We start from the raw sequence: 15,798 nt of genomic DNA on the forward strand, positions 1-15,798 counted from the left end.
CCTACTGTTTCCTACCTTACATGGCCCAGCTCAGAGAAGAGCCGTTTTGAACTCAGGAATATTTTGCCATCCCGTTGACTTTCTGGTGAAACTCCTTCCAGAAGAGGTTCCCTGATCACAAGGATCTTTCTGGCGAGAACATGGACATAGTGGAAATCAATTCACTGATTAGACAAACCCTGAGCACCTACTTTTTTTTTCAATTGAAGCATAGTTGATTTACAATGTTGTGTTAATTTCTGCTGTACAGTAAAGTGATTCCGTTACACACACACACACACACACACACACACACACACACACATGTATCAGTTCAGTTCAGTTGCTCAGTCGTGTCCGACTCTTTGCGAACCCATGGACTGCAGCACACCAGGCCTCCCTGTCCATCACCAACTCCCAGAGTTTATATATATGCATCCTTTTTTATATTCTTTTCCATTATGATTTATCACAGGATACTGACTACAGCTCCCTGGGCTCTACAGTAGGATCTTGTTGTTTATCCATTCTATACACAATAATTTGCATCTGCCAACCCCAAACTCCCAATCCGTCCCTCTCCCAAGCCCACCTCTTGGCAACCATCCATCCATTCTCTGTATCTGTGAGTCTGTTTTGTAGATAAGTTCATTTGTATCTTATTTTAGATTCCAGGTATAAGTGATATCACATGGTATTTGTCTTCCTCTTTCTGAGGAAAGTCACTTTGTTCACTTTCTTCACTTTGTATAATAATCTCTAGGCCCATCCATGTTGCTGCAAATGGAATTGTTTTCTTCTTTTTTTATGCCTGAGCACCTGCCTTGGATATGAAGTCTGTGCCAACAGTGCTACCCCCACTGTTCTCCAGGCCCCCATCAGTATTGAAACCATGCAGGCAGGAAGGGACCCAACCCACCCACCACGCACCCACACAGACCACCACGGAGACGACAAGGCAGGAAGATTCCACACACTGTCTTCTGACCCCTTCCCCCAGCTCATCAGATTCTGATCCTACCGTGTTCCTACATAGACACCCACACACAGACATGTATTCTTTTTTTTCTTTTTTGGCAGACGAGCATTCTTAACCACTTGTTCTCTGTCCACAACTTTCTGTTAGGCTAAACTCCCCCAGTACTTGTTTTCATTTCTGGTTTCTTTCTAGAATCCAACTCTCATTCCAAAGACAACGCCACCTTAGTCCAGCAGGTGTCGCCCTTCACTGGGAATGAACAGCACCTCTCTCCAGTTCAGTCGCTCCAAGTCGCCTCCGACTTTGCAACCCCATGGACTGCAGCACGCCAGGCCTCTCTGTCCATCACCAACTCCCGGAATTTACCCAAACTCATGTCCACTGAGTCGGTGATGCCATCCAACCATCTCATCCTCTGTTGTCCCCTTCTCCTCCCGCCTTCAATCTTTCCCAGCATCAGGGTCATTTTCAAATGAGTCAGTCCTTTGCATCAGGTGGCCAAAGTATTGGAGTTTCAGCTTCAACGTCAGTCCTTCCAATGAACACTCAAGACATTTCCTTTAGGATGGACTGGATGGATCTCCTTGCAGTTTGGACTCTCAAGAGCCTTCTCCAACACCACAGTTCAAAAGCATCAATTCTTCGGCGCTCAGCTTTCTTTAAAGCACCTCTCTTGCCCCGTGTGAAATCCAGTCCCAAACGGTGGATGCCCCGTGGGCTCCAGGAGGAGGGCATGGAAGGGGGGCCCTGAAGAATGGTGTGTTCACCAGCAGGAAAGTCCTCAGAATACAGCAGCCTCGTTACTTCCAGCTCAGGCAGACTGACGTCCTGTAGCGAATTTGCTGTTCGATCTTGGCCAAGCTATTTAACCTCTCTGAACCTCACTTTCATCTTGGGACTCAGAGGCAGCCCACTTCCCCCTTACCGGGTGATTGTGGAGCGTGAATGAGATGCAGCATGAAGCACCTGGCCCAGTGCCTACCTCGTGACAAGCACTCGAGATGTGGTTGTGGAAGGAATAACGGCCCAGAATTCAGACCTGAACTTGAGCTCTGCCCCTTGAACCCTGACCACCTGAGGGTCTGTGTCAGAGTTGTGATGAAGATCAAGCGAAAGAGAGCAAGTAAAGCACCTGGTAGGAAGCCTGGCCCGGAAAGCAGAGTTTTGAACTTAGCTAATGGCTAAGTTCACGGCGGTGGGCTGGCCGGGCACCAGGTAATGTTCTTGGCCAATAACAAGTATGAACTCATTTAATCCTCATTAAGATCCCTTATGAGTTCAGAAAACTGTTAACCTCCTACTATCTCTGACTCTGTGACTCCCTCCCACCAAAGTTTAAAGTCTTCTTATGAATTATCCCTCAGAAAACAGCCCCCAGTTCAGTCGTGTCCGGATGGGAAAATGGGAGGAAACACTGACTCTTCTGCTCCAGGCGGAGCGACTCAAGCCCAGCCCCTGACTGCCCACCGTCCCTCCCCAGGACCGCAGGAAAAAGCACGGAAAAAACAGGATTCCACCAGTTTATTCCTCAGAGGCAATCAACAGTGATTCATGCCCTCTGTGACACAGGGGGGCCCCCAAGAGGGTCTTTGACCTTCCTCCCCAGATGATATTCACCCCAGATATTTAGCCTTGGGCTCTGCCTATGGACAGCACCTTGGTTATGGAATATTCTTAGCAGGAGTGAGTTCCCCCAAGGTTCACATAGGGAAGTGAAATGAAGTGAAGTGAAAGTCGCTCAGTCGTGTCCAACTCTTTGTGACCCCATGGACGATACAGTCTATGGAATTCTCCAGGCCAGAATACTGGAGTGGGTAGCCTTTCCCTTCTCCAGGGAATCTTCCCAACCCAGGGATCAAACCCAGGTCTCCTGCATTGCAGGCGGATTCTTTACCAGCTGAGCCACAAGGGAAGCCCTCACATAGGGAAGACTGGGAAATTCAAAGACTTAAATAGAGAAACCATAGGGTCGAGAAGATGTGGAGGGCTGGAGGAGCTGGAGGGCCCCAGCAGTGTGCCAAGAGTTCGGATCTCCTTGTCACGTGGCGAGAAAGCTGTAGGGTTCTGCCTCTATCAATTGTGCTGACCTGCAGAAGAAATGAAAAGGAGATGATAAAGCTTCAAGCCAACTAGACCCCATCGTTCGTGCCTATAACCATCCATGCCAGAGCCCTTAACACAGTGATGTGGAAAATTCTAGATCACCAAGCACTGAGGAGCCACTTTCAGACACACTGTTGGGCAGAAGCAGAGGGGGAAGGTCCTCCTCCTTTCTGCTCCTGATCCCAACAGCAGCAGCTTCAGTCACTCCCTCAGCCTGATCCCAGTGGACGCACACCACCCCCGCCATCGGCACCCTTGGCTGAAGCCTGAGATAATTCCCTCTGTCTCCCCCTCCAAGGGACCAGGAGGCACACAGACCAACAGAGACATTACCTTCTGGATAATTGGACCCCGGGAGGAAAATGTAGCCTAGGAGAAGAAAATATTTGAGTTGAGGACAGTCTTTTTTTTTTTTTTTTTTATTAGACTATTGTTGATTCACACTGTTGTTGCATTAGTTTCAGGTGTATAGCAAAGTGAATCAGTTATACATACACCTATACCCACGCTTGTCTTAGATTCTTTTCCCATCCAGGCCACTGCAGAGTACTGAGGAGTTTTCTGTGCTACACACCAGGTTGCTATTAGTGATCTGTTTTATCCATAGCAGTGCGTAGGTGTCAATTCCCATCTCTCAGTTGATCCCTCCCACCCAGGACAGGCGTGGTGGATGAACGTCTCCTCCACAGCCATGGGGGACGCCACGGGAGAACCAGTCACAAAGCGAGCAGAGGTTGGGACCGACGTTTCGGGAGGCTCACTCACCGGAGGAGGTGGCTCTCCGCCAACCGCGCAGACCAAAAACGAAGACGATGAGGCCCAGGACGAGCGTTACCAGCGACAAGGAAACCTTCACCGTCTGCACAGGCGACAGCCCAGGAGCTGCGGAAACAGGGACTGAACTGCGGCCGATTCCCAGAGCTGTTCCCCGGAGCGCCTTCGCTGCCTGCGAACTCCGCCCAGAGGTTCAGAGGTCTGGAGCCCGGGGCTCACACAAATCCAGGCCCGAGCAAGTGGCCTTTCTTTCCTCAAAACCCCGTCCCATGGGTCTCTGTTCCTGTGGGTCCCCGAGGAACCCCTCTCCCCAGGTTTGTACCCCGGCTTCCAGATGCTAGGACGGTGGGGTCTCTCCAGACTTCCTGTTTTCTTGCTTCACCCCAAAGGCACCCTGACCAAAAATGAAGGGCCCCCCACGCCTCTCTCCACTTGCCTGTGGTGACAATACTTGCTCCCCTGACCACTTTATTTGAGCATTTTCCTATTAAATTCTTTCCACCTTTCCTAACTTTCTGCTGCTGCTGCTAAGTCACTTCAGTCGTGTCTGACTCTGTGTGACCCCATAGACGGCAGCCCACCAGGCTCCCCATCCCCTGGATTCTCCAGGCAAGAACACTGTAGTGGGTTGCTACTGCCTTCTCGGTAACTTTCTGTGGTTCCACGCTCTCCGAGGGCTTAGGTGTCTCTACCTGTTCACTTTCAGACTGGCCACGGGTCCTTCCAGAACCTGACTCTGCACCCCCTCCACAGCCTCCACTTCCTGGAGCTGGTCCTGGTCTGAATCCTGTCCCCCTCCCAAATTCCTTTAACTACTTCCAGTCCTGCGGTTCAAACAGCGATGCCTTGACGAGGTAGCCCCCAAGCGTGCACATCAAAGCATCTGTCAGCCTTGGCTTCCTCCCTCTGAGAGGGCAGCCCCCATCCAGTGAGGCAACTCCGAGAGGCTCCTCACTCTCCTGCGATCCTTGTTTCTCCAGTTCCCCTCCCTGACCTGACAACGGAACAGTGGAAATCTGAAGATCCTAGAATATTGCATCACCATTTGGGGTTCTGAAAATATGGTTACCAAATCGACATCCTCTTTTCAGGACAATCAGGCTCCCCTCCCACCTTGCAACAAGCGCAGAACACCAACCACAGCACCATAGCAACAGCAAGGATGATTAACTCTTTCTGTTCCAGTATCCCCTGGCCCCATCTCGGGTCGAGAACTCTCTAACAGTTCCTCCAGACTCACTCATTTTCAGCATCTCCCTCTCTTCCCTGTACCGTGGACCTCTCTACGTCTTCTTCCCTCTGCCAAAGTATTGGTGTTCTTTTTACAACCACCCACTTGCAGTAGCTCTCTGCTTTTTCCGTTGTTGTCGGCCACGCTACGGCAGCACGTGGGGGTCAGACCTGGCCCCCCTGCAAGTGGAAGCGAAGAATCTTAGCCACTGGACTGCCAGGGAATTCCAGTAGCTCTCTGCTTTAACGCTAATTCCTCCCAGCTGCTACACACTTACTCCAGTCCTGAAGGATGAGTTCAGGAGCCCCCATGTGCTCGACCACGCACGTGTAGGTGTCCCCAAGAGAGGGGGTTGTGGCCAAATGGGAGACGGTCTGGTACGTCCAGTCTCCATTGGGCTGGACGATCTTGTGGGCCCTGCCGTGAGGGAGGACCTCCTGCTCATTCCTCCTCCATGTGATGATCACATCCGCTGGGTAGAAGCCCCACACGTAGCAGGCCAGCATCACAGACTCCCTCGTGTTAAAAGGAGTGGTTTTGGCTACCTGCACGGTCGGCGGTCCTGCACAGGAGGGAAAAACAGTCACGAAGGAGGGCCCCATCTTGGCTTTTCCTCCAACCTGGTTTCTTTCCTACTTCAGTGCTTCTTGGATTTTGCCAACCCACCCTCCCCGCCCTCACCCCAGGCCTCCACACATCCCTTTGAAAATGAGAAGTTGGAATATATTCCTCTGCACTCTCCTGTCTCCCACTCCATCCCTCCTCCTTCCTTTCTTGTTCCTCCAAAATCCTGTTTGATCCCCATAAGTAGAAGCTGGGGCTGAACTGCAAACTGTTTCAGAAGTCATTGTATTCATTGCAAGTACATAAAAGCAAACTGTCATCCAGACTTACAGGTGGGGTTGAGCAAAAGTACGAAAACACTGTTGTTCTCAAATTTCATTGAACAGAGTAACTCGGTAAAGAAAGTATTTTTTTCCTTGAAGCGTTTAAGGCATGTGTGCGTGCTCAGTCGTGTTTGACTCTTTGCAAGCTCATGGACTGCAGCCTGCCAGTTTCCTCTGTCCATGGGTTTTCCCAGGCAAGAATACTGGAGTGGGTTGCCATATCCTACACCAGGGGATCTTCCTGATCCAAGGATTGAACCCCTATCTCCTGAGTCTCCTGCACTGGCAGGCAGATTCTTTACCATTGTGCCATCTGGGAAGCCTGAATAGTTTAAGGGAGCAAGACTAATTCAGGACTAACTCTTAAATTTGGATGAGGGTGGACCCTATTCATCAGATCATTCATATTGCTATCTGTTAGTAATTTATTTTTCTAGGTGACCCTTCAGCTTGCTTTGGTGTCTTTCAAATAAAATCCTCAATAAAAATCCAAGATATTGTGTTAAAATGCTGATTCCCTAGACTTCATCCCTGGATATTTTTATTCAACGGATCTGCAGTAGCTCTCAAGAACTTGCATTTTTATGTTTTTATTTTAAATGTATTTCTGTTTTTATTTTTGGCTGTGCCACACAGCTTTCGGGATCCTAGTTCCCTGACCAGGGATTGAACCCAGGCCCCCTGCAATGGAAGCAGAGATTCTTTACCACTGGACCACCAGGGAAGTCCCAGGACTTGCATTTTTAACAAGCACCTTCCCCCAGCAATTCTGAGAAATGATTTCTTGAGACACAATCCTTTTTAAGATAGAGAACTTCAAGTTTGGTTTTTTGTTTTTTTTTTTTTTTTTTTTTTTTTTTTACCAATCTCAAGTTATTCTCTATGCAAGTGATTAGGGAGAGAGTTTGCTTCCCTTGTGGCTCAGCTGGAACAAAATGCGCCTCCAATGTGGGAGAGCTGGGTTCGACCCCTGGGTTGGGAAGATCCCCTGGAGAAGGGAAAGGCTACCCACTCCAGTATTCTGGCCTGGAGAATTCCATGGACTTTATAGTCCATGGGTCGCAAAGAGCTGGACACGACTGAGCAACTTTCACTTTCACTTTGCTTCAGAATCCCTTGGGAGGCTTTCCAAATTGTCCCATGCCTGGGCCCATCTTAGACCCGGGACACCAGAACCTGGGATACAGAGGCACAAGCATTTTAGGGAAAGCCATTCTGGTTATTCTGACAATTCAACTCCTGGTTGAACTTGGATCTGTCTCCTGAGATGCCCTAAATCTAAGGAAAACATTCTTACTCTCCCAGCAGAAGCTCCTTGCCTGCTCAAATATCACCCACCCCCCACCATTTGCATTCCAACCCCACCTGTCAACCCCCTTGTTTCCCCCTCTTTCTACATTACAGGTCCTCCCACTTTTCTGCTTCTTTTCTGCCCACATCTCAAACCCCCTGTCGACGGAGGGAGCCTTCGCGGCCTCCCCTCTCCTCACCGCCCCTCTGCTCCCCTCTCTCCTTACGTGTCCTGTGGGTCAGAGAGCTCCAGAAGGGCTGGGTGTGCGCAGCACAGTTCTGCAGACCATTGGACAAGCGCTGGATCAGGGCATCGTTACTGTTGAGGAACTGTGAGAGGTACTTGGCCAAGCCGTTCAGCACCCCAAATTCACGAGGAACCATACTGGCCTGCAGGGGATCCCAGCAGGTCAGCAAATCCTTGTTGAAGGAGATGCAATATGAGAAGTCTTTTGGATTCCCATCATCATCCAACAGACAGGTGCTTTCCACGTGTGCCACAAAGCCACCTGCAGGAGCCAGAGAAAGGGGGGGCGGCTCAGAGTCCTCTGCAGGAGCCCAAGCCCCAGTTACACCTGGTGAGGAGGGTGCAGGTTTTCTGCCTGAGGCAGCATCTGCTCATGAACAGGAGTCTCTGCAAGTCCTGATTCAGGGACTAGGTGATCCTAACAGAGAAGCTCCTAGATCCTGTTTCCTCTTTACATATGACTCAGCATGGAGACACAAGTAATGCATGTTTAAACACAACAATTTACCCAGGAATAAGACCTTCAGTAAGACCAATGACCGAGTGAGAAAAGGGGTCAAAGGGAAGAGTCAGGCTTGTTCTGTGCTGGATACTTTATTAAATATCCATGCCACATGTGTATCTGGAGTACTCTCTGTGTGCCAGACACCACGCGAGGAACTGGGGATGCAGCAGTTATCAACAGGGCAGTTATCACCTTTGCCTACATTCCAACAAGAGATATCTGTTACACAAATAATTACACAGCTTAATTACATTAAATGTGCTACACAGATAAACACGTTTCCACTGTGCAGCTCTGGCAGCTATAGTAATATCCTGGGATAAACCATAATGGAAAAAAGGATATAAAAAAGAACTATACATGTGTGTAACTGAGTCACTTTGCTCAGCAGAAATTAACACAATATTGTAAATCAACAATACTTCAATGTAAAAATATAAATTCAAAAAATTGCTACAAAGCTACAGTACAAAGTGCTGTGGGTATATATAATAGGGAGATGGACTGCTTTGGGGTATCCAAATCCAATAGCAAAACGGAACCCCCCAATCCAAAGGGAGCAGAGGAAGGGAGAGTCCTTACCTGCTCCGGTGCAGCCCAGGCTGAGGCCCAGCAGCAGCGGCAGGAGGACAGTCATGCTCTGCTCTGGGGAGACACGGGGAGTTCGGTCCCCTGGACCAGCTCCTCCAGGGGCCCTGGGTCTTCGTCTACCCCAGAAGTCCCAGCCTGGGTAGGGAGATCCTCCACACACTAAGTGGGAATGTGGTGTTGCCCACGCCCCTTGATGCTCTCTAAATGAGAGATTTGGGGCTACTAAGGCCCGAGATACTAAACCTGTTCCTTGCCAGATCAACTGAGCGTCCCAAACAGAATTGTCAGATTGCCTGGGTAGGCGGGGACAAGCATAGAGACAAATCGTTGAGCAGCTCAGCCCAGCATCATCAGTTACCAGGTAGATCTCATCCTGCCCTGGGCTTTTAGCAATTGGTCTCTTATTCTCCCACAGAACCAGTCTGTAGGTGGATCTCCCTCAGAGAAGGAAATGGCAACCCGCTCCAGTACTCTTGCCTGGAGAATCCCTTGGACAGAGGAGCGTGGTGAGCTACAGTCCATGGAGTTGCAGAGTCGGACACGACTGAGCGACTCACACACACACACACACAGTTGGATTTCCCTAGATTGGTGGAGAGAATAAACCCTGTATTCCCAGGATATATGCAGCCGAGACTGCCCACTGGTCTAACTGTTTTCTTTCAAGGTCTCCCCAGATACTGAGACAAGGTAACCTCTCTTGCTCCTTTAAGGGAAGTTACTGTGGAACTTAACCCTTGATTACATAACCTGTGGTCTGTCCTATTGCCCAGGAAACAGGTGGACAAGGGGCCCTTCTGGGGAATGCGGTAGAGACAGGGCTGCTAAGAGTGCAGTTGTCTGGCCTCAAAGCAAGATGGCAGAATAAGAGGCGCTGTTTGTAAGAGCTCAGGGCCACAGTCCTGAACAATCCCTCTCTGGGCTCCCATTGCTTCTTCTGTTCCAGCCAGATGAGCTTCATTTTCCCCTTTCTGCTTTCTGGAGCCAGAACACCCTATCCTCCTATCCTTTGAACCATCTCAGGGCAGACTGCTGGGCAACCCCACTAATCTGCTTGATAAATATTTGGTCATGAGCCAGTGCCCAAAGCTCACTTGTCTCCCCCAAACTCAAAACTCCCCTGTGTGTTTCCCTGACAGGTCCCATCTGTCTTGGGGCAGGCCCTCCTCGCATTGTGAAGCCACTAGAAAAATGAGATAAAAGTTCCCCTGTTCTTCTTCCCCAGGAAAAGACAAACCACATAGCAGTTCATTCTCACCTGTGACTTATACAGCTGGTAGATTTTTTCATTACAAATGTAAAACCCTAAATTGACTTCCCTGTAGTCCCCACCAGGCTTTAAGGCTGCCTCTCCCCACCTTGGTTCCTGAAAGCTCTTAAACTTGACTTAATAGTGAGCTAAACAAAAGAGGATAAGGAGGGAACCCCTTAACACTACACTTACCCATCCTCCCTCCAAGTCTGTGACTCCCAAGAGAATATGATATTTATGAAGAAAAAAGGAAAGAGGAAAAGTATATCCCCAAAACGAAAGTATAGATGAATATTAGGAACCAAAAACTTGTTTTGTGTAATTAGTTGAGCTTCACTGATGCTCTGACCATGTTTTCCTATCACCCCCGCCCTCAACCCCACCTGGTTACATGATTGTTCTACCCTTGAACTTCTCTAATCAGCCGTGAAGGGTGTTGAATGAACCGAAGATGGAGGAGGGGGGAGTCCAAGATTTGTTGAGCTTCTACTTTGTGGCAGATACTATGAGATCCACGCTATTTCATTTCATCTTAAAAGTCCTGCTAATGGTCCTTTTTACAGTTTGGAAAACAAGTTGAAGATTCACACTGAAGGTTTCAAGGTACACACACACATACATTTGAGTGTGCCCACACACTCACTGTGTTAGGACTGAGATGACCATACAGAGGTAGCTTGTGGTGGCCTCCACGAAGAAAAGGAAAAAGGGAAGAGCCGGCACATCCCTCTGAGTCGTATCTTTCCAATGCTCAGAGTTCCTCCCACTCTGAACCAGTGTCTTCTACTTTCTCTTTCAACAGTCTCAAAACTGTGTGAGTTCTCCTCCACACATGTTCACTTCCCCTTTGAAAGTCTCTCCTCCAACGCCAGGTAGGTGGTAAGCCTAACCTTAGGAACCAGGTCTTGGGATCCTTACCAAGGTCTCCAAAGCCTGCCTGGATCTGGAATGCTCTCTGCGTGGCCCTCCGCCATCTCCTGGAGGCTCGGCAAGCTCCCTCTCATGCCTGGGTCTCTGCTCAGGCAGCCAAAGGAGATGTGAAACCTTTCATAAGGCAGCAACAGGAAACACAGGCAATTTCACTTCTCTATTAATAAGAAGATTGAAGGTGGTTTTAGAATTAAGCTAGACAGAAAAACCCAGAGACCTGTGCTCAGCGAAGTGGTTTCTTCCTTCCCTTTTTCCTCTTAACTCTACTTTTTTTTGTTTGTTTTTACATACATAGTTCTGTACCCCACTTCTAGTCAACTCCAAAGAATATTTCAACTGTCTTGAGCATTGTTGGTAATTTACTTCACTTCAGTTCAGTTCAGTCTCTCAGTCCTGTCTGACTCTTTGCGACCCCGTGAACCGCAGCACACCAGGCCTCCCTGTCCATCACCAACTCCGGAGTTTACTCAAACTCATGTCCATCAAGTTGGTGATGCCATCCAACCATCTCATCCTCTGTTGTCCCCTTCTCCTCCTGCCCCAATCCCTCCCAGCATCAGGGTCTTTTCCAATGAGTCAGCTCTTCACATCAGGTGGCCAAAGTATTGGAGTTTCAGCTTCAGCATCAGTCCTTCCAATGAACACCCAGGACTGATCTCCTTCAGGATGGACTGGTTGGATCTCCTTGCAGTCCAAGGGACTCTCAAGAGTCTTCTCCAACACCACAGTTCAAAAGCATCAATTCTTCAGTGCTCAACTTTCTTTATAGTCCAACTCTCACATCCATACATGACTACTGGAAAAGCCATAGCTTTGACTAGATGGACCTTTGTTGACAAAGTAATGTCTCTGCTTTTTAATACACTGTCTAGGTTTGTCATAGCTTTTCTTCCAAGGAGCAAGTGTCTTTTAATTTCATGGCTGCAGTCACCATCTGCAGTGATTTTGGAGCCCAAGAGAATAAAGTCTGTCACTGTTTCCATCGTTTCCCCATCTATTTGCCATGAAGTGATGGGACCAGATGCCATGATCTTAGTTTTCTGAATGTTGATTGTTAAGCCAAATTTTCCACTCTCCTCTTTCACCTTCATCAAGAGGTTCTTTAGTTCCTCTTCACTTTGTGCAATAAGGGTGGTGTCATCTGCATATCTGAGGTGATGATATTTCACCTGGCAGTCTTGATTCCAACTTGTGCTTCATCCAGCCCGGCATTTTGCATCATGTACTCTGCATATAAGTTAAATAAGCAGGGTGACAATATACAGCCTTGATGTACTCCTTTCCCAATTTGGTACCAGTCTGTTGTTCCATGTCTGGTTCTAACTGTTGCTTCTTGACTTGCATACAGATTTCTCAGGAGGCAGGTAAGATGGTCTGGTATTCCCATCTCTCGATTTTCCACAGTTTGTTGTGGTCCATACAATCAAAGGCTTTGGTGTAGTCAATAAAGCAGAAGCATATATTTTTCTGGAACTCTCTTGCTTTGTCAAAGATCCAACGAATGGTAATCCATTTCGATGATCCAACGTTGGTAATCTATTTAGAATTACCAACGGATGTTGGTAATTTGATCTCTGGTTCCTCTGCCTTTTCTAAATCAAGCTTGAACATCTGGACATTCATGGTTCACATACTGTTGAAGCTGCTTGGAGAATTTTGAACATTACTTTGCTAGCATGTGAAATGAGTGCAATTGTGCGGTAGTCTGAACATTCTTTGGCATTACCTTTCTTTGGGATTGGAGTGAAAACTGACCTTTTCCAGTCCTGTGGCTGTTGGTGATTGGATAACCATTTATGCAGCACCCCGGACTGAAGTTAGGGAACCCCAGGCAGCTTCCCATGTGCTGTCCCTCTGTATTCATTTATTTATTGGCTATACTTGGTCTTCATTGTTGCTCATGGGCTTTCTCTAGTTGTGGTGCAAAGACTTCTCATTGCTGTGGCTTCTCCTGTTGTGGAGCATAGTCTAGGGCTCGCGGATTTCAATAGTTCCGGTGCACGGGCTTAGTTTCCCTCTGGCCTGTAGGATCTCCCTGAACTAGAGATCGAACCCATGTCCCCTGCACTGGCAAGCGGATTCTCAACCATTGGACCACCAGGGAAGTCCCTGTCCCTCTTTTACTGCCACTATAGAAGGGCCCAAAGAGCGAGTCCCCTCCTTGCCCACTGCCTCTTCCACCAAACTAGCCACCATGGTCAGAAGTGGACTAACTATGGTGTGTATGTGCAAAGCATTAGACGGACTCCCAAGAGCTAAGGGATGTGGCCTCTGTCTCCATGTCGTTCACTTGCAGGTCGGTTGGAGAGTGAGAAGAAACATCTAGAAAGAGAAGAGTTTTTGTTAAAGGGGGTACGCAATCTAGATAGTGGACTTAAAAGAGAAAAGAGAAGTCACTGTGGGTTTGGTGCAGAGGAAGTCCTCTCCATTGAGTAGGCCTGGAAGTGGGCTGCATTCACATCGGAGAAGAGGAAGACAGTTGGTATATAGTCGCACAAGCTTGGAAATGTTGTAAGTTTCTGTTGAGGGTCTACCAGCCACCTGGACTGGTGAAAACAAAAACAATGACAATGAGATCACTGGCACATTGAAGAAATTCACTAATGTAGTCTTATGCTTTTTCTGAGAGGTTGGCCATAATACTGAAGCTCTTCTAGGTACTTCCTAGTCTCCCTGGACATACACAAGCTCCTCTTCTGGACAGGTGGTTTTAACTTAAGCTTCCATTTTATAAAGTAAAAAATTGTTCAACCCATCCAACATCTGTAATTGAAAACCAAGAGTGTAGGACCATATTGGTGACTTCCTTCAAAGTCTTCTCAGAACTACACACTTCTGCATTGGGTCAGGATTACATGACTTCCCAGGCTGTTCAGCTTCACATCCACCCCCTTGCCATCTCGCCTCTTCTCACTCTCCATCTTCTCTGTTAGGATTCACTGCTCTAGACCCTGACCTTTGGGGTACAGTTGCTATAACTAGTTCAACATCTTTCCATCCTGCAGCTGGATTACTTGAACTGCTAGCATATATTTTACCTGATTTGCCAACACAAGCCTTTTTAAAAAAAACATTTAATTTATTTGACTGAGCCAGGACTTAGTTGCAGCATGTAGGATCTTTAGTTGTGGCATGTTGGATCTTGTTCCCTGAACAGGGATCAAACTCGGGCCCCCTGCATTGGGAACATAGAGTCTTAGACACTGGACCCCCAGGGAAGTCCTGCCACCACCACTCTTGAATCATGTTATTACCTCCCCATCCTAACTATGAGAAAATGGAGGCAAAGGGAGGTTAGCCAGGCTCCTCTGTCCATGGGATTCTCCAGGCAAGAATACTAGAATGGGTAGCCATTTCCTTCTCCAGGGGATTTCCCTGACCCAGGGATCAAACCCAGGTTTCCTGCATTATAGACAGATTCTTCACCATCTGAGCCACCAGGGAAGCCCCATAATATCTTAATAATCAGAAAATAATAGAAAATTGCCAACCATTTATAATAGGAGTTTAAAAACCATAATATATTTATATATTTAGAAATTAACATACAAAAGTATAAGAACTTTATGGAATAAAAGGAAAACTTTATTAAAGTACACAAATGAAGACCTCAAGAAGTGAAGAGACATACCATTATTCATAGATGAGGCATCGTATCACAATGAAGAAGTCAGGTTCCCCCCATATTTGTAACCAAAATCAAAGCAGAATTTGGGGAGAATTTGACAAGCTGATTCTAAGATATATATGATAATAAAGTCCATGAGAATCTTAGATAATTTTGATAAAGAAGAGGATAGTGTAGTTTTCTGGGAAGTGAGGTGGCAAAGAAATGGAAATTAGCAGTATCAAATATGAAAACATTTTTTAAAAGCCTTAATAATTTAAACATGTTTAAGTGAACACAGGAACTGGCAAACCAATTGAACTGAATAATTCAGAGACAAACCCATGCATGTGGGGGAATTTGGCATAAAATTCCTGGCAATAAATCAAATAGTTTCTAAATGGCATTAATGTCAATTTAGTGTTTGGAGAAAAAGAAAGTTGTAAACATACTCACACCATATGCAAAAATTCCAGATCAGTAAAGATCCAAATGTGAAAGGAGAATAACAAACACTAATAGAAGAAGGCTTAGTGCAATATCACAGATGGCCAGATAAATATAAAGCAAAGCATTTTTATCCAAAATTATTCATCAGAAAAGAGAGAATTACCTTTGATATAAGTCCTTAAGTTTTTCCCTTTCCAAATTATGGCCACTCTTTCAAAGCTCTTTGAAGAAGATACATTATTCTAAGATGATTTCAATTAGTAAATATGTGAGGAGCCTGCATACTGTTTTCCACAATGGCTTAACCAACTTCCATTCCTACCATTATTGCATAAGGATTCAGCAACATACAGACATATAGCAACAGTATAGATGTTCCTCAAAAAAATAAAAATAGAACTACCATATGATCTAGCAATTCCACTTCTGGGTTTTTATTCAGAGAAAACAAAAACATTAATTCAAATATATATAGGTACCCCCATGTTCACTGCAGCATTCTTTACTGTAGACACAACATAGAAAGAAACTGACTGTCCATCAGTGAATGAAAGAATAAAGAAATTGTCGTGCGTACATATAATGGAATGTCATTCAGTCATAAAAAATAAAATATTGTCATTTTCAACAACATGGATGAACCTCAAGGGCATTATGTGAAGTGAAATAAGTTGGAGAAAGAAAAATACCATATAATCTCTTTTTTATGTGGAATAATAATAAACAAGCTTATAGAAACAGAAGAGAACAGATCTGTGGGTGCCAGAGACAGGGGCCAGGAGGTGGGAGAAAAGAATGAACTGGTCTTGGTGGAGCGTTTTAGTTTAAATAAACGGATTTATTTTTAAATCAATCAATCAAATAATTGGGAAACCATTAGCATAATCAAAAATAAATACATGGGAAGAATTAGAATAAAAATTATTTTATGGAACATGAAAGTGGAAACAGCAATATGTGTTAAAATACTATG

At 46.5% G+C, this 15,798-nt stretch overlaps 1 protein-coding gene across 1 annotated transcript; it reads right to left on the bottom strand.

Annotated features, from left to right (window-relative positions):
• Nucleotides 1–2,464: 2,464 nt before the first annotated feature.
• Nucleotides 2,465–8,865, bottom strand: LOC122696919 (HLA class II histocompatibility antigen, DM beta chain). The gene is made up of 6 exons (XM_043907096.1): nt 8,578–8,865; nt 7,471–7,752; nt 5,344–5,628; nt 3,827–3,943; nt 3,395–3,430; nt 2,465–3,045 (listed from the first exon to the last, which is right to left on the bottom strand). The coding sequence occupies exons 1-6, from the start codon at nt 8,630–8,632 to the stop codon at nt 3,032–3,034; spliced, it is 789 nt and encodes a 262-aa protein (XP_043763031.1). The 5' UTR covers nt 8,633–8,865; the 3' UTR covers nt 2,465–3,031.
• Between the last annotated feature and the right edge of the window lie 6,933 nt (nt 8,866–15,798).

The sequence above is a fragment of the Cervus elaphus genome, chromosome 7 (assembly GCF_910594005.1).
Source record: "Cervus elaphus chromosome 7, mCerEla1.1, whole genome shotgun sequence".
Classification (NCBI taxonomy): Eukaryota; Metazoa; Chordata; class Mammalia; order Artiodactyla; family Cervidae; genus Cervus; species Cervus elaphus.

Excerpts from the sequence above, each read along its gene's own strand:
- LOC122696919 (XM_043907096.1), bottom strand. The coding sequence starts at position 8,632 with ATGACTGTCCTCCTGCCGCTGCTGCTGGGCCTCAGCCTGGGCTGCACC. Across the intron at positions 7,753-8,577 it reads CCTGGGCTGCACCGGAGCAG|GTGGCTTTGTGGCACACGTG; the intron begins GTAAGGACTCTC and ends TGGCTCCTGCAG. Across the intron at positions 5,629-7,470 it reads CTCTCTGACCCACAGGACAC|GACCGCCGACCGTGCAGGTA; the intron begins GTAAGGAGAGAG and ends CCTCCTGTGCAG.